The sequence below is a fragment of the Parus major genome, chromosome 5, assembly GCF_001522545.3.
Source record: "Parus major isolate Abel chromosome 5, Parus_major1.1, whole genome shotgun sequence".
In the NCBI taxonomy this organism is placed as follows: domain Eukaryota; kingdom Metazoa; phylum Chordata; class Aves; order Passeriformes; family Paridae; genus Parus; species Parus major.
This window is the reverse complement of record NC_031774.1, coordinates 14,882,102-14,900,591: the sequence shown is the minus strand read 5'-3', so window position 1 is coordinate 14,900,591 and position 18,490 is coordinate 14,882,102. Positions and strand designations below refer to the sequence as shown.

At 42.0% G+C, this 18,490-nt stretch overlaps 1 protein-coding gene across 4 annotated transcripts in view; it reads left to right on the top strand.

The window, feature by feature from the left end:
* Positions 1-8,698: 8,698 nt before the first annotated feature.
* Positions 8,699-18,490, top strand: part of KCNQ1 (potassium voltage-gated channel subfamily Q member 1) — a 333,756-nt gene continuing 323,964 nt past the window's right edge. For all 4 annotated transcript variants that reach the window (XM_019007106.1, XM_015631986.1, XM_015631984.1 and 1 more), the window contains exon 1: positions 8,699-9,130. In XM_019007106.1, coding sequence (XP_018862651.1) covers positions 8,739-9,130 — 392 coding nt within the window. In that variant the 5' untranslated portion in view covers positions 8,699-8,738. The remainder of the gene's footprint in view (positions 9,131-18,490) is intronic.

The following is an 18,490-nucleotide window of genomic DNA, read 5'->3' as shown; positions in this document are numbered from 1 at the left end:
TTGATCCTCTCTTTGCCAGCTTCCTATTATTCAAATATGGATAATGTATCAGTTTAGTCCAATTATTCTTCCTTTTTTTGTAATGTGAAAAATATTTTAATTTAATTTTAAATTTATTTAGTAGGAGGAATTACAAGCGTTAGTAAAATCTTTATGTCTATTACGAGAAATAGCTGCCAAAGAAAACGAGGCAAAACAACTGTAGCCTTTTAAGCCAGACCAGATAAACTTGACACTTTAGCCACTAGAGGGACCTCCAGGAATAGAATATATAAAAACAGACTTCACAGAAACATTCGAAGTATTAGGTGCCTTTAAAGAAAAACACAAAAGCTTTGCAGACCGAAGCGTTAGCTTATCATGAGGTCTGAAATAATAGCAAACGAGACTAACTATATTTTAAATTTTTGTCAAGATAAAGCAACTTTTCTGCTGGTAGAATATGACTTTGGTGCGTTGTTTCCTCTTCACTGACTCAGTGAGGTTAGCACACCTGCTTTGAAGAGGCCTGTCATTTACCACCAAGGTTATGGATTGTTCTTTTGGGCAGTACAAAGCAAATGCAGTTATTCTCATTCCAGAGTCTCTGAGAAGAGCGTGATTTGGATGTGGTGCAGGCAGCCTGAAATCAGTAACCTCATTTTCCCACTGAGTGGTACTTCAGCAGAGCCCTCAAGTGATGTCAAATTTTAACAGCAGTTTAATAGCCCAATTAACATCTGTTAGTGCCTTGCCATGCACGCAAATGGTCTCTAAAAAGTAGTTATGCTACCGCCTGGGTCACTGGGTTTGTAATTAGCCATCAATCAGGGAGATGATGAGGGTGCTCTAATGTTCCTTTTTTCACTTCCTCAAAAATACAAAGGGAGCTGAGGTGTTCTTCATGCACAAAATTTCGGGTCTCTGCAAGCTCAGCAAGCTTCAGGTTTTAACATTTGCACCATAAAACACACAATCCTGCTGGGCAACTGTTCTTTTGAGACACTGGAGATGAAGACACTGAGATAAGAATTGCAGTTAACCCAATTAGAAAAAGGTCATGCATGTCTCGAGAATTTGGCATTAAATTGCAATTATGGTTAAAAGAATTTTTGCGAGACTTTAAATTACATTGCACTGTTTAGCTTTACCTATTAGAACGGTCCTAGTGAAATGAAAATTCTTATTTTGTGAGATGAAAGCAACCTGAAATTCCAGTTTGGCAGAGTCGATTGTTGCACAGGTCTCCTGTGGTCTACCCACTGAATTTTATAGTTTCCAATTTGTTTGCCTTGAGAGGTTACTTGTGTAAGAAAAGGTGTAGTGGGAGGGGAGGAGACATTGCTAATACTTTTTCTATTACTCTTTGTTGTGTGGTTGGGGGTTTTTTAGGTATTAGAAAGCTTCTTGATGTATTATTGTTTGAAAAACCTTTGATTCTCCCACAGAGGTAGCGTTAAATTCCTTGCATCGCACAAGTATAACCTCCCACTGAAGTTTTCCCATGAACTACCTGCAATTAAAGGACACTCAACCGCAGGCTCAACTGTCAGACTGACGATGTTTGACATCAAAAGTGGGTTGCCAAGTGGGTCCTGCTGAAGAAGAATGATTATCTGTCCCATGCCATTCCTTACACGTGAAGTAGAATATTATATGTTACAGATTAACACCGTCACAGGCAGGAAGTGTTCCTGGACCAGGAAGAGATTTGGTGATAGCTGGTGATTTCTTTCTCAGCCACTAAGAGTGAAACGCTTCCTAAAATACCAGAACACCCTTTCATTAAGAATAGTCCTCTCCATCAGCAACCATGGGGCAAAAAAATTTGGGGAGTATTTCAGAATTTCAGTTAATTTATTTGGCGCTTACTCAGCGATGTTATTTGGTACTGATTTTAACCTAACAAAGAGAAGATTTGTGGCTAATGTGAGGAGGAGAATTTGCTTTTGATGCAAGAAAATTATGTAACAATCTCTTCATTTGGAGAATGCTGTTAGTCACTCTGCCCTCAGATGTGCTGGCCTGTGTGAATGTGCACTTTGAATCCTGTGTGGCATCGTGTGAGCGAGCAAACGCCCGCTGAGTCTCATGTGCTCCTGAGACTGAAATACTACATCTGACATAATGATGAAAATGAATGTTGTAGGATGTTGTCAGCCTCTTTACTTTTATCTTTCGGAGAATCCTAAAAGAATCCTTCTCAGTTACAAAAATTGCTGGAAAATTAACTACATTAAAGAGCTCAGGAGGACAGGACACCACGGGCAGCTGCTGAAACAGACTGGAGAGGTTACCTATGGATGCTGAATGCGAGAAAGCAGGCAGGGAGCACAGTGTCAGTGGGAAACCAAGTCACGTAACTTTCTCAGACTGGACTGGGAAGTCTGGCCTGGGAAATCATAAGGAGGAATCAAAACAGTCCTTGGAGATAGAATACGACCTTGCAGGTTTTGTTTGTTGCCTTGTTGCTTTCCTGCAAGAGAAGGTCAAGGGGTGGTGTACCCAGCTGACCAATGATGGTAATGTGTTAATTTAATGACCAATGAAAGTTTTACCTTTCCAGACCTTCTCAGACCTGCCTATAAAAGATCTGAAATAATAAAACTTGCTCTCTTGTACAACCCAGAAGAAAGTCTGTGTCGTGCTCTGCTGTTCCTAACATAGTGTGACAGTCACCCATGCACAGGTCTACGTGTGTGTCTGGAGCAAGATCTCCCTCCTAGTTTTATAGGACTTCCACAAGTTCTACATTTTTATTTTTCCTACTGCCACTTTGTTGAAGATTGCAAGTAGGTTGGTGGAAGGAAGAACATGTTGAGAGGGACGTTTACAAGCTATGATGCACCAAAGAGGCTCAGTTACAATTCTAGCACCGCTTTCTTTTTTTTTCCTCAATGCCCATGAGCCCTTCAAGGGCTCTGCCCTGAAGTCCTGTTCCTAAACAAGTAAACACTTAGGGCCTGAATTCTTCAGACTCTCACATGGAAGATTTTGGTCAGTCAGATAGCAAATAGAAGAGGCTGACATTGTATAAAATATTTATCTTTATTGATGCAAACCAAAATTCCAGTTGGCTGTACTAGCCTTTTGTATAAATTAGCTTTCCTTAACAAGAAAAATGAAGAGTCTGCCAAGGTTTTTGCCTCAGTCTTTAATGACCACCTCTCTTCTCACAGCTCTAGAGTGGATGGACAGCAGGATGGGATCTGGGGGAGCAAAGTCCCTCCCACTGTAATAAAAATCAGGTTAGATAACCTGAATAAACCTAGACTAAGGAGCACCTGAGGAACCTGAATGTATGCAAGTCCACGGGACCTGATGAGATGCATCCCAGAGTCCTGAGGGAATCGGCAGACACAGTTACCAAGCCCCTCTCTGGAGTAGTCCTGGCTGTCAGGTGAATTGTCATGTGGCTGGAAAAGGGAAATATGCACCCATCTTTAAAAAGGGTAGAAAGAAAGACCCTGGGAGGACCTGTTTTCCTCACCTTTGTGCTTGGGAAGATCCTGGAACAGATCCTCATAAAAGTTCTGCTAAGGCACATGGAGAACAGGGAGGTGATTTGACCAGCCAGGGATAATGCTGCCTGACCAACCTGATGGCCTTCCATGATGGAATGCCTATGACAGTGGACAAGGAAAGGTTTACAGGGATATCATTTGACATGAAGGAATGTCATTTATCTTGATTTCTGAATGTAATTTATCTGGATTTCTGATTTCCCAACATTCTTCCCTCTACATTGGAGGTTGATTCAATGGGTAGACTGTGAGGTGAATAAAGAATAGTCTGGATAGCTGCATCCAGAGGGTAGAGATCAATGGCTCAGAGTTCCCAATGTGTTTGAAAACAAGTTTGCAAAATTGCTTGTGAGGCATAAGCCTAAATATATTCTGAGTCTTTCTTTACTTTAGGACTTCAAGCCTGAGCATTGGTGGACAGTAACATTCTTTCTCAGAACGGCACCAATATGCTTTAAAATCCTATGAAACAATGTAAACACATAATTTAAATGTAGCCATAAGCACGCACTCGGCTAGCATTCAAACAGATAATGCTAATCAGGGATGTCAGCAGGACGGCATGGCCTCCATACACCAGATATCTGGTGCGTGCCACTCGCTATCTTCTGCAGGGCTGCTTCTCTCTGCTGCCCAGATTCCTGAGCAGACTGCATCCACTGGTAAAAATAACCCAGAAGGAAAGAAGGGAGGAAATTAAAGGACACTTTAAACTTTCTGGATAGAATACTGTCAGCTCGTTTCTGTCTGCTCCATTTGTCTTGAAAGTGACTGACAGAAAAGCAGACTGCATGAACACCTGTTGAAAGTGTGTCTTTTTGACAGTGATTAGTCTGCTGAGGAGGTGATTCATTAATGTGATCTCTGACTTATGAAAAGCTGATGGTTGGTGTTTTGGGATGTACTCCAGTTTTGAATACACTCTCTGTATCTTAAGTTTCTGCTGGTGTGCCAAGTGGTTTGACTAGCAGTGCCTGCCAACAGGGAAAACCTGCTGGATTTACACATGGGATTCAGAGAATCTTGAATACAGGTATTCAAGAGCCTGTATCAAAGATTTTGCCTAAATTTAAAACCTAGAGTTAATTTGCATAAAAGCATACAAATTGTGTATGAATAGATTTGGGTTAATTAAAAATAATGATAAATGAGATTATCAAGGTGTCCAATGGAAAATGCCTACATGTACTCAGAAAATTGTTCTTAATTGAAATTTGATGAATGAATTAAAATATACATATATCTCCCCATCTCCCTACTGAATTGGCTAAGCCGTAGTCTTCCCAGGATTTAGAAAGTGAAGCAAACCCTTGTGTCTCTTTCCCCTTGCTTTTGTTTTGAATCTTAAAGCTGAGGTTTATTTGTCTAACATGTTATTGTTGTGTTTTCAAGCTGTTCTTTTTGTCTGAGGTCTAAGTACTTAGTTGTTTTGTAGCTTTTAATAGGAATATTTTTAAAAGCAAAGACAAGTCTGAGCAGAATTTTTTAATTGATAGAGAATATTTCAAAAGTTTTTGTCATACCTTGGTATATGAAAGTATATAAACAATCTAGGACTTTATTCTTAGTTCAGTACTGAGTGACATATACCTACATCATTGACTGTATTTTTATAATGCTCTACTCACTCAGTTCAAATGTGGATTCTCCAGGAAGTGGAACACAACCCAATATTTACTCTAATCCAAGAAAGAGTTCAAAAATGGAGACAACACAACTCTCCTCTCCTTGAAAACTGTTATTTAATGTGTCCCCTATTGTAGCTGGGCAGAAATGGAAGTGGTATTCAAAAAAACCCTCCAAACCTATTTTAAACATAAACCATCCCACAAAGTAATCTAACAGCAAACAACAGGATTTCCATGCCAGAGGAGAACTGGTGCAACCTGTAATTGCAACAGTAAGTGCTAAAGGCTTTCAGAAGACAGAGAACATTCAGATACAAACTGTTTGTTTGAGTCTTAGCTTCCACAGGGAAGCAATCAGGCAAAAGATCAAGGTGTTTCTAACTGGCTGCAGTAATTCCTGCTTGTAAACATTAATCAGTGATTTAGCAGTGTGATCTTGCAAGGTACTTTGGCAGGCACAAAGTGAAAATACAGCATGTCATGAGCCTATCTAATGCTGCAGGTATAATATTGATCATAACTTGGTACAGAATAACAGAAACAGAGGGCCAGGATGTACAAATATTTTTGATCTACTGTAGCTCAAAAAAGCCTTTAACTAATAATTTTCTAGTCTTGCTCCAATTAAATTTCTAGAATTGGGAGCTTTGCCATCAGCTTCACTGAATTATCATCATATTATAGTGACTTATGATATCTCATGTTCAGAATCATAGTCCTCTTAAAGACATAAAAATTTTAAACAGTTCTTGCAAACTGTGAATTAAGATATGCTGTGTTGCTCATTTTGCTGCAGTTCTGTAAATACTCAAAGTAGATTATTATCTACTAATAAAGTAGATATACTAATTTTATCTATTAAAGTATGGATCTATTAGTAGATCTACTAATATTATCTATTCTAAGGAACAATTCAGCATAGTAGCTCCACCTTAATATTTAAAACCCACATCCTCTTTATTCAGCGTGTCTTCCTACCCTCTTCACTATCGAAGCCTAGATACCCAGCTCCATAAATATATTTGAACACTCATGTCCCTTCTCTTCCCATATTTAACTCTTTCATGTATACACCACTCTCTTTTTTTCTCTTCTTCCACTTACATTATTATGTTGTTTTGTAAAATAAACATGATTAAGATCAAGACATGGCTACTGAAGAAGGGAAAAAATGGGAACTTCCACTACCACGTTAAAATATGCATCTTGAAAATGTTGCAAATTAATATACGGTTTTAGTAACTTAATATACATTAAAGATAATGATACCCTGGATTCTCATCACTAAGTAATCATTTATTTGACATTTGTACTTAAGTATGTTCTTACTTTCACTTGTGCCAGACATGTTTTACCATTCAGTACCTTGAACTAGTTGGCAATCACCTAACAATGTGATTTTTGCAACATAAATGTTATAATTTACCAGTAATACATTTACAATCTTGATTTTTATTAACTCCTGGACTCTGGGAAAAGGTCTTTAGATATTACCTACATACTATTTTAAAATACTTTAACATTCCTTTATTTGTGATGATTCATTGAAAGATTTAGCCAACATTGGCATTCCAACCTTATTCCAACCTCATGAAAACATTTCTGTCCTGAAAAACAACTCAATATATAAGGCTGTGGAATATATTTGAGACTTTTTTTGTTTTGCAATAAAAAAAAAATTTGAAAGAAATTTTGATTCTTTGGAACAGTTTCTCACTGAACACTGAAGATCAAATTTAGATCTTACCAATTTTCTTCCTGGTTTAGCCATGTAAGTCTATAATACTCCCTAACTTTTCTGTTGTAAGGAAACTGCATAAGTAATACAGAAATTCCATTTTCCTAGGTTTAGAGTGAAGTTTCTGTTCACTGTTTTGTTAATCAATGAACAAATAACAACATCATGCCACAATATTTTTTAAAGAATTTGAAATGTCTTACGAAGAACAACATCATTTACGTATAAACACATAGCCTCTAGTCTGGCTGAACTCTGTATGTTATATTTTGCAGCTGGCTCCAGGATAAGGCTCTGAGTAACCCAGACAATGTTATGTTGGTCTATAAACCAAAGTGGAACACTTATATAAAGAAACACATTTGTTAACTTTAATATCGAGACTTTATCAGGCTGGCCCTCAAACAGTGAGCCTTCAAGGGTAGCAATGACATTCTTTCTTTCATTAGCCATTCTTCTCGCAGACTTGTTTCAAGAAAGAGCAGTTTCTCAAAATAGACAAACCAGGCTCTATTTTGACCTGATACAGGAAAATCTTCCTTTGAAATGCTGTTTTTTATTAAGCTGGTTTATTCTTCATGCTCTAATGGAGGAGGGAAAAGCCTGGTTAGGACATCGTTGGTTTAGAAACAAGTTTTGCATTTTAACACTTCTGTTTCTGTATTCCTAAGATGGAGCCTGATCCCTCACGGATGTAAATCAGTACAAGAGCCCACCCATCTTTCTTGTTTACACTGGTGGAGGATCTTGCCCTGTTCCCCTACAATTCCTGCAGCCTGACATTTGAATGGAACTGCAATTAGCAGGGTTGTTTTCGTTTAACTTTATTTAGCACCTTATCTCCTGTAACATTCTTGTCCGGGTACCAGTATCAACCATGAACTCAACATAGCTCTTACTAGTGCTGTTCTATTTTGAGTTGAAAGAAAAAAACCTGTCAGTCCAGATCAAAGAGCACCTTCCCCTTCACTCTGGGAGTAGAAATTGTTAACTAACTAATTGGTGCAAAAGGCCATGGCAAATCGATTCACACCACACTTACAGAAGTCGTAACTAACTCCACCACACGGGAAAGTTATCCAGGCCCTCAGAATGACCTGTTCTCCATGGCCAAACATAAGCAGCTTCCCACAAAAACCAAAATTGCTGCTGGTGAGAGACCCAAATTGTAGAGGATACAGTTCTGCAGGACTGTGTTTGCTGTGTTCTAGTTTTCCCGGTTCTACAGCTATTCACGCCTTTTGGTTACAATATCACAAAGAACTGCAAGACCTGTGGTTTGGGCTCATAGTTCCTGTTGCTCATTTTATAAAGAGCCTCCGGGAGGATTCCGACTCTGGCAGAGCTCTGCTGCTCCCAGGTGCTGAAATTCTGCAAAAAGGAGTGAGGAGCAGCAGGTCCAGAAGGTTTTGAAGGTCCTAAATCTGAAGTAAGGGGCTGTAGCCCAGAATCTCAAGCCACCCAATACCACAGTTCTGGGAATCACCGGAGTGGCTGGGAAGGCAGGAAGGTCTGCTGGGCTCCTGTGTTGCTGGAAGGCTGCTCCCTGTCTCTGCCCTGGCAGCTCCTCACCCAGGTGAGAGACCACCTCCCCGCAGCCATAGCGGTGACAGGGCACGGGTGATACAGGCGAAGGGGAGCAATGAGGACAGTGACACTTCAGAGCACGGCACGCAGAGATGGTCCAGACGCCTCCCGGGGCTGCCGCCGGTGCCGGGCAGGGCGAGCGGGCACCGCCCCGGGACAGCGCCGGGCCCGCCCCCGCTTCCCCGCACCTTTCCCGGCGGAGCCGCCCCTCGGGGGCCGGGCCAGCGGTGTCGGTGGCGGGACGGGGGGCCCGGCGCTGCCCGCAGCTCCCGGGGCACAGCCATGTCCTCCAGCTCCCCGCCGGGCGAGCCCAAGAGCCGCAGCCTGGGCCGGCTGTCGCTGCCCAGGAGAGGCAGCATGACGCCCGGCAAGAAGGCGGCGGCGCTGGAGCTGGCCGAGAGCGCCCCGAACGCCCACTACGCCCCGCTCGGGGCCGCGCAGGGCGGGCAGGCGCCCCCGGGATGCGGCCCCGAGCGGGAGCGGACACCGCGGCTGCGGAGCGAGGTGGTGGTGGTGAGCGCCGACTGCCCGCGGCCCCCCGTCAGCCTGGACCCCCGCGTCTCCATCTACAGCCTCCGCAAGCCCCTGCTGAGCCGCAGCAGCGTCCAGGGCAGGGTTTACAACTTCTTGGAGCGGCCCACGGGATGGAAGTGCTTCGTGTACCATTTCACCGTGTGAGTACCGCCCCGCTGCCGCCGGGCACCTGCTCCGCGCTCCCGTTAGCGCCGCTGGAGCGCTGCCCCGTCCGTGCTGGGGGCTCCGGGGCCGCCCTCAGCCGCTCCCCGAGGGGCCGCGGCCGCCGAGCCCCCTCCCCGCAGGGTGCGCGTCCTCTCCCCGCAGGCGCCTCAGGAACCGGAGCCGTCCCGACCAGCCCGGTGCTCCGGGCTGGAACATCGTGCAGATACGGTCCTTGGGGCTGTGGACGGTTTGGGGGTTTTTTTGTTGTTATTTTTGGTTTTTTGGTTTTTTTCCCCGCATGTGTGAAGTAAAGCAAAAGTCACCCTCTGGGCGAAAGTTTGCCTTTTAGTTACGAGAAATGCTGTTTCTCAGTGCAGGAGCCCTAAGGTTTATCTATCGGACAGCGCAGGAGCTGGTTTCAGGCAATTTTCTTCAGAAGGCTACCCAGGGAGTTGGAATAAATTGTCCACACTGAACGTGGAAATGAAGTAGGTAGCAGTGCCACTCATTCTTTATTAATTTTTGATGCATGGCTCCTGATTTCAAGCAGCGACACCTGTGTGATGCCGATGCTCACTGCATAGCAGCAGTTTCTAATTGAACAGGTGCTATCAACCTTCAGCGCTGCAGTCTTAGAGGAGGATGAGAAACTCCTTTTCCTTGCCTCTTCTATTGCCCCTGGCTCGAACTTGTGCTATCCATTATGACAGGAAGGAGGTGGTGTTTGGAGGGTGCTGTTTAACTGCAGGTGGCCTGAAAATTGCTTTGTCTGTAGTAGTGTCTGTAGAGTTCAGTGTCAAACCCAGGTCAGCAAGTGTTATGTCTGTGGTGCCCAGGCATCCCAACAGGTGCCTCCGTGAGGAATCAGAGCTTTTCCATCGAGGTGTTGCTGAAGGCTTGTGTGACCCTTGGGCAATCGGCGTGTGTTAAATGTAGGTAAGAAGGTCAGATAGGAATGTGGTGCATGTTTGTTGTACTCATGCACAAACATGTGTATATATATATCCATTACATGTATACATGTTTATTCCAACAGCTAGAGGGAAGGTAATCTGTGGTCAAAATCCTAAGACAAAAGACACCAAAGTAAATTCTTATGACTTTGTTATTGTATTCTAAGTTCTAAGTAACTGCTATCTAAAGTCAGTTCAGATTTTGTGCTTCTGTTCCACTCTTGAGGATTCTGGAGTGTTTAGGTCAACAGGTGAAGTGGTACCAACCTTATTTTAGTGGAGGGGAAACAGTTGTCATCTGAGTGTATGTAATTGGGAGATGACTGTGTACAACTGCTGAGATAATTGTGGGCTTCGTTCTCCTTAGTGTTATGATAATGCCATGCGATGAGAAAATGAGTAATGGCCGTAATTATGAAGTGCCTAATAGTTGTGGTTGAACAATGTAAAACACTTTTGGGAACTGGAGCTCCCCCCAAAAGAGGGAGTTTTAGGTAGCCATCTTTTATGCTTTTTGATCTTTAAGGTATCTCAGATTATGTTTAGGTGGCACAGTAAACTATGTTCAATATCTTAACTAATCTCTAAATCTTAACAGCAAATCTAGGAAAACTCTGAAAAACAAAAATCAAGGTTATCTTCCTCTACTTAAGGTTCTAGCCTGAATATTTTGGGTTTTTTTGCAGGTATTAACACTGTGGATTAATTCTGTCAGTGTAAGAATGAAGACTTTGTAATATGTGTAAGTCATTACCTGTCTCCCCCCCAGCACACACCCATGGTGTAAGCATTAGTCCCAGCATTTCCCCTCTTTCCAGAACTCTTCTGATGCAATGACAAATGACAGTGGCAGTAAATATTTTCAAGACTCTTACCAAGCATTGTTCATATTCCTTAGGGCACTGAAGAGACAGAAGAGGGTACTGACACCTTTGTATCTTTCTCACAAGGCAGTTGTGCAAGTACCATTAAGGCAGCCTCACTCTGATTCCCACTAGCAGAGAGAATCGAGGCTTTTCTGTTCTTAGCCCAACTCCTCCTTTTTTTTTTTATTTTTCTGTAGCACATAAGCTTTTTGTGTCCATTAAGTCATGGTTTAAGTTACTAGTCTTTGGTCCATACTTCTCCATCTCTTTTTGAGCTCCCCAAGCAACTTTCTGCTGTGCCAAGGAGTGCTCTGTTTGGAGTACAGTCCCTGCCAGCCAGGTGCTGAGTATTGGCAGATGAGTAGTTGCTACAGAGCAGAAGTGTGTTGCTAAAATTAGCTGACAAGGCAGATTTGTCTGGTTCAGAGAAGCTGTCGTGTCCCAGCGTCTCCTCGGGACCTGCTTTGTGTGGACAGCTGGTACAGGGGATGAGGTGCAGAGCTGGAAAGGACTTGGAGTCATGATACACACACAGAGGCGTGCATGTGCTCCTTTCCCACTGGAGGAAGTACTTGATTGTTCCATTGTCAGCATACAAACAGTCATTCATAGAATGCTAAGCTGGGTTTTACCTTGGGGTGTGCAAGGACTCTGGTGTTTGTCTTTCCTGCCCAAATGAGTTTAAGAAGCTGAACTCATTTTGCCTGTTGTCTTTTTGACTCCCTCTGCAGTCTGCCTCCTGCTTTATTCCAGGGGTTTTCAGCTGCCTGGGAGGTCTCGCTTGCTGTCCTAAATGTTTAGACAGGGAAGGAAAGGAAACGGGAGTGGTGTTAAATCGGGGCATAAAGATCTGAGTAGAGAGCCCTGGCCAAGATCTAACCCAGTGATGGGAGCAACAAGCACTGGAGGCTTAATTTTCTGTTTTCTGGATGGTGTGGAGTGTGTGGCTGTATTCTTAATTATATGCTGTAATTATTACAGTTAGAAACAACTCCTGGAATAGTCCATGTAACTTGCTCTGGACCTATATCTCTGGCTGGTAGTTAAAACACTGTTTATCAAGCGATAAGAGCTACATCTACTGATTGCCTGTCACACCCTTTTCCTGCTCAGGAATCTTAGTCAGTGGTATGTAGAATACTAATAGCTAAGAGCTGATACTTGGGATTGATTTTCCTTGGTTTTATATTATATTGTTTAGAAAAGGGAAGTCGAACACCAAGCTTTAATCCACAGGTTCTAGGCTGGTATGTTTGTTTCATATTGTTTTGATTGCTGCATGTTCTGGTGAGCAGCAAAGCCCCTTGACTTAAAGGATGGAATCTGGTTGTCTTGCAGAGGTCAGACCAATGACCTGTTTTTCTTCCGAATTATTTCTTTCCTGAGGTGTCTGAAATACCTGTTTTTCACTATGGAAGATGTATATTCTCTCTTGTTGATGTTTTCAGTCTCCAGGGTAATTTGACACTCCAGTCTCTGATTAAATCAATTTAATTCTAGACAGGTATTTTCTAAGAATTTTTCATATTTTCTTAGACCAGTAAGGAGAAACATCTCAAATGAATAGAATAGGGAATATATTATTGTGCCTCATTTATATGATATTTCTGAAGGCTGGGGAAATATTCTCTGTGTGGAGAGAGAATGGCTAATCAGCTATTAATTTACCACTCAAAAAACCTGACTAAAGGTACTAGCAGAGATGATAGAACCTCTTAGTTCAGCTACTTGACTTGGTTTGATTTTGTAATAAATTTAATTTAAATGGATGAAGCATATGATGTACACACACCTAATTTTACCAGGGCGAGTGAATAGTGCTTGATGGCTGAGGATTTATGTGCATGGCTTCTGCAAACACAGTCAATGGTTGCTTGGAGATTTGGCCTTTGCAAGCAAGAGCTTGCCCTGTGGTGTGGCTGTATGGATGGCAATGTCCTGCCAGGGCCACCAAATCTGCCTTGGCTGTCAGAGCTGGGGAATGACTGAGCGCCACTGTTCTCAGTGCCCTTCCAGGCTAGGGCATCTTATCACACTTATCATAGCAGTGCACCTTGAAAGAGCAGCCTGGGGAGGTGAAATGTTCTGCAGCCTGAACAAATCAAGTTTTCAGCCTCTGTGAGGAGAGGTGGAAAAAGGAATTTTACCCTCACAGTGGCATGCTGAAACCCGTGGGTACTGTCCCACTGTTGGAAATGACTGTACAGAGTAAGTGAAGTTGTCAGATGTTAAAAAGAATTATTTTAGATTTAAGTGTTCAAGGTAAGGGGTTCTTTTCACCCTCTTAATTTTAAAATAAACATCTTAAAATGTGCCTAAAGAAACTGAAGTTATGAACTGATTTCTCTTGTTCTTGGTGTGGCAAATAATGACTTCTGGCAGCATTGACTCCCTGTGTTCTTTGAAGTCTTGGCTGTAACCAGAGAGAACAACTTGGAAACTGATGGACCATTGGTTTGTTCTATTGTGGCAGCTCTCCTTTGTTGCTGTGCAAGATAATCAGCTTCTATCTTATCTTTGCATGCCTGTACCTGGTTCAATTTACTTTGCCTTTGTATAAGTTTGGTTTAATCAGCAATGATTGTCATTGAGTTTGTTCGAATCCAAGTTGTTTACATAAGCTTGGACTGGCCAGTGGTTGGGATTTGGAAAACTGGTCTCTGGAAACAGGCAAACTCTTAGAAGTAAGGCTGCATGTGTGTGCACACAGAGATAGGAAGTGAAGGTAGATAGAATATTCCAGTTGCTTGAATCAGGACTCACAGTGGTCAATTATTAAGGGCAGCATGGTGTTTACACCACGCTCTTCGCATATGTTACATCGTGAGGAAAAATCATAACTCCAACTTAAAATCCATTTTTGCTATTGTTTCCAGACATTCTGCAAACATATTTCCAAACCTACTGGTGCATACTTGTGTCAAATGTTGAGGAGGAAAAAAGATCCATAAAACAATTTGTGTGTGTGTGCTCATACATGACTTTTCTTTCAGACTGAAAAATGTTGCACATTGAAGTGCTGTGGTTTTGATGTGAACATTTGTATATTTAGAGATTTTTGTAGCTTGGAATCAGACTTCCCGATTATTACTTCTGTTTTTTTTTTTTAAAAAAAAAGAAAACCTAAATCCTCCAAAGTAAGCATGGTTTTTCCAGGTGGAAAGAAAGCAATATGACTTGATCACAGTCATGTTCCTTTTGCTTCTGTCAATAGTAGAAAGACCTAGGTTTAGCTTTTTTTGTCTCATCAAGACTGAGGTAGTTTGAGGCCAATTCACAGCAGAGCAACCTAACTGTCTCTCAGTGTGCTTGGTAACAGTTCTATTTGCGAGGAAAAGGGATTGGAAAGCCAACTTTGAGTATTCCAAGGGAGGAGGAAAGACCATTTGCCTGCCCTATGAAAGACAGCGTGCTCATATTTAGGAGTGGTTGCTGTGGGGGTACCCCTGTTAATTGGGTCAATATCAAGATGTTGATGCTTGGCTCTTGGCAGATTCTTGGATGCAGGTGAGACTCCAAAGTGGCTGAAGGGTTTTGCTGTTCCCTCCTTATTCTCTGCATGCTGCAGTGCAGGCCCTTAGCTACAGTATTGCATGAAGGTGCTTCTTTGTGACCTGTGTGACTGAAATAGTATATTTTTGGGTTTGCCTGTACACAGCTTCCCACACTTCTCCTGTTTCCCCATCTGTAATTTGCCAAAAGTTTCATTTTTGCTGTCTGGCTGTCTTGTGACAGAGACCAATCCAAGTTTGTGCCATGAAGAGCTCTAAGTGTCAGTCTAGTTGCAGATCAGAAGGGGTCCCCATTTCTCTCTCCCAGTGGGACAGTAGAAGTTATTAGGTTAAGAAATGCAGATGCAAATAACTGTGTAATTGACAATAATAATAATAAATCCTTGTTTACTTAGTAGTTGTCTGTCATCAGAAAGAAAAGCAGTATGAGAAACCAGATCCACTCAATCCCAGTACCCTGTTATTTAAGTAACACCCTGAAGCCACTTTGAAAACACTGTCTTTGCATTATTTGCTGCATTCAGTGATTGTTGCATAAAAATTATTGTGGAAATGTATTTTGATTGTTGAAGGGTGTCATGGAGTTACTTTACTTTTAAGAAAAGTTGAAGTTTCTGGGAACTGCCTGGAGTCTTTTCTCCTGACCAATTATCAGTCATTGCTGAGACTTGACAGCAGTTTAGGCCATTGAAAAGTGGGATCAACTTGTGAACCCTACCTTAAAGTGTAAAACCAGAGCTCTCTTGGTTCTCTTTGTTTCCTGGCTGTGAAGAGTGGCGGAGCTCCGGCCTCCCGTTCCCAGCCCAGGCCATGCGGCCGGGCGGGGACAGGGCTGGGCCTGCCGTGTCTCCCGGGCGGGAGATGCGGGCCCTGTGGGGGGGTTTTCCCCGGGCTCTGGCCAGGCCGGGCCGAGCCGATCTCTGGCTCGGCTGCAGGGTTTTTGCTGTAACTAAATTCACTAGAAACTGCTGAGTGAAGAAGGAGAGAGACTCTGGACCTGCAGCGGGCTGGGGCGGTGACTACACTCTCCAGAGCAGCCATGAGGAACTTTCCATCGCAGACGGCTCCAGTTCCTGCACCGGCCGAGGCCACAGAACTACCTACAACAGCCTGGGCAAGATTTTAACTCTTTCATTACCCAGATGAGACTTGCGGATTAATCTTTTTATCCAGAGAGAAAAAAGAGAGTGATCAACATGAAAAGAGACTTTATAAACTACCAGTGACAGGAAAGAATAGAAGCTTCAGAAAAGGTAAAGAATTAAGAAGAAGCTTTAATTAAGCTGAAATATCTTTCTGTTAGAACTATGGAGATGGGCAATGAAGTCCTGAAAAGAACTCCTTTAATTCATGATAAGTATCTAGGGAGGAATAAAGTGTTCAAAGTGTAAACTTGAGTAATTATGGTATAGTGAAGTGCTGGGAGATTTGAAGCCTTGAGAGGCAATGAGAAAACTGTTGTCTAGTGAAGCTCACAGAAACAGATGAAGAAGACTTTTCTTTTTTTGCCTTTGAATACTCATCCTTAAAAATGCTATCCCTAGACTCATGGCCCATAATACACACCTCAGAGTGATGCAAAAATGGGAGGGGTGGGCTCTGATAACAGCAGCTCTGGGCAGCTGATATCAGGGCAATGGAAAACTATAACAAAAATAGTTTTCGTGTGAGAAACTCCATAAATTAACAGGAAGAAACTTCTGTTTCTCTACAAAGACTGGTGAAAAGACTGTAGCAAGAATTGAGACTGTTTTAACCACCTAAGTTCCAAAGTTTTTGTCTCTGTTGTCGTGTGAACAAAAGAATAGTGGGTAGATATGGGATGAAGAGGTTTTTCTGGAAGTTTATTCTGGTGTTCTTATTATTGTAGTTTTTCAATAAACTTTCTTTATTCCTTTTAAGTTTTATGCCTGTTTTGCTCTTGTTCTAATCCATATCTCACAGCAAGAAATAAGTAATTTTCTTAGTTATTGGTTTTAAACCACGACAAAGGGGAAGGAAGGTGAAAAGCTAGGCATCTTCTAGTTAAAACGCCTTTTGAGGTCACCTCTAGCAATAATTGGGAAAATCCAGTTTCTGTTCTGAAGTTCATAGTGGGATATGGTTGGCTACTTGAAAAAAAAATCATTGGGTCAAGGAATTTTTGTGGGAGAAAAAAGACTTTGTACTTTTGTTTAGATGTTTCTAAAACCAATGGAAGCAGAAGACTGTAAACTGGCAAGCACTAATGCTCAGTGGAGACAGGTTGTGTGCAGCAGAGAAATAAAGAACTGTGAAATGCACACATAAAGGTTATGCATTTTTTCAGTTTGGGCAGGTTTTCCTGGGAGAGGACTTCTCTATTTCCCCATCATCCTTCCAGTATGGCTTTTCAAGCCCTTCTGTCATATTTGCTTTCCTCAAAGAAAAGAATTATCCTACCTTTAAAAGTTGCACAGGAATGATCTTAAAAAAAAAACCCAAAAAACCCCAGTAAGTGCAGTATTCACATTTCTGTGTCTCTGTCAAATGGTTGGTTGGGCAATTCTGGCACACTTCCTTGCCCTGGCTGCTCAAGTGCCAGGGAAAAAAACATGCAAGGCTGTGTAGATAGGCCTCTTTCAAAACTTCCATTGCAGCTGAATCAAGGCTGGAGTTGAGATTCAATTGCAGTGAACTAATTAGGCTGAGCTCCAAATGCCTGAGCTCTGGATGTGTTACAAACAACGGTGCCAGCATATGCTGCAGGGAACTATGCACAGGCACGGTGCTTAGCTGACTTTAAACTTGGCACTACCTCATTAATTTGGTGTGCTAATAGATTGTTTAATGTGCATTAGTGGCTGAGCACAAAAGCTGTGAAGGCTTGCTCATTCAGTTCCAGATGGAAAACGGTGTCTTGTTGGTGGCAAGGTGTTTTCTGCCTGCCAACAAGAGGTCCAACATGTTTCAGATATCTTGGAGAGCTGCCAGATGCAAATAAAGCTGGTGGGGAGGCTGAGTTACAGCAGAGTGCGTAGACTGGTGAGTTTTTAGGTGGGGTGCTAAGCCTCCTCAAGCAGTCATGCTTCATCTGGCATAATGGCCTGTGAGAAGCATTATAATGCCAGTCATGGCAATGGGAGAGCACAGGCATTTGCAAGGCTACAGGAGTAGTTGGTGTGTTTTTTACCTCCTACCAGGAAGATGTGCGAGAGTATATTTATCTCTATATATATAGTAAGAGTATTCAATGCTTTAGTAATCAAATTTAATACTATTTTTACTGTAAATTTTTAGGCAGTGCTTTGTTATGTAGTGTTTGAGTTGGCTTTATTTTGTTGGTCTTTTTTGTTTGGTTTTTTATTTTTGTTTTTTTTTGTGGTTTTTTTTTTTTTGTTTTGTTTTTTGTTTAATAGAAAATTCTGAAGTTGCTCTACATGAAGAGCTGTCTCTGGCTTCCAGGCTGTGCATACCTGCAGGACTACAGGGGTGCTTGGTGTGAGCTTTTTCCTTTTCTGACCTGACCAGTTTTTGAGGATATATGGACTTTCTTTTTTTCCTACTTCATGATACAGAATAGTAAAATAACAGCTATTTTCTGTCTTTAAGGAGATGAAAGAAATTGCACAGGGTGCAAAGCAGGGCCTGAGTAAGTGTGTAAGTATAGTGCAAGTAGTTTAAAATAACAAAAACCCAACACCAAAACCCAATCAAAACCCCCAAAATAACAACAAAACCCCAAAATACTGTCCCACATTTCCTCAGTGGTAGTTTTCTTCCTTAACAACCATATTTTACAACAGAAAATGTGATACCTGGAAACATTACAATAAAAAAGTGACAAGGGAAGCCAGTGTTTTATTAAAGCTTAGTACAAGCATCATGACAGAAGTCAGGTTTTTTTCTCTGAACTGCTTTAGTGTCAGAACTTCCAGTTGTGTGAGATAATGAACACACATTTGCTCAAAAGTGACTGAATTCTTTTTGAGTTTAAGCAAAAAATGTCTGTTACTTTTTGCAAAGAGTACATCAAGCACCAAGTCTGCAGCCTTGGAATTTTATCA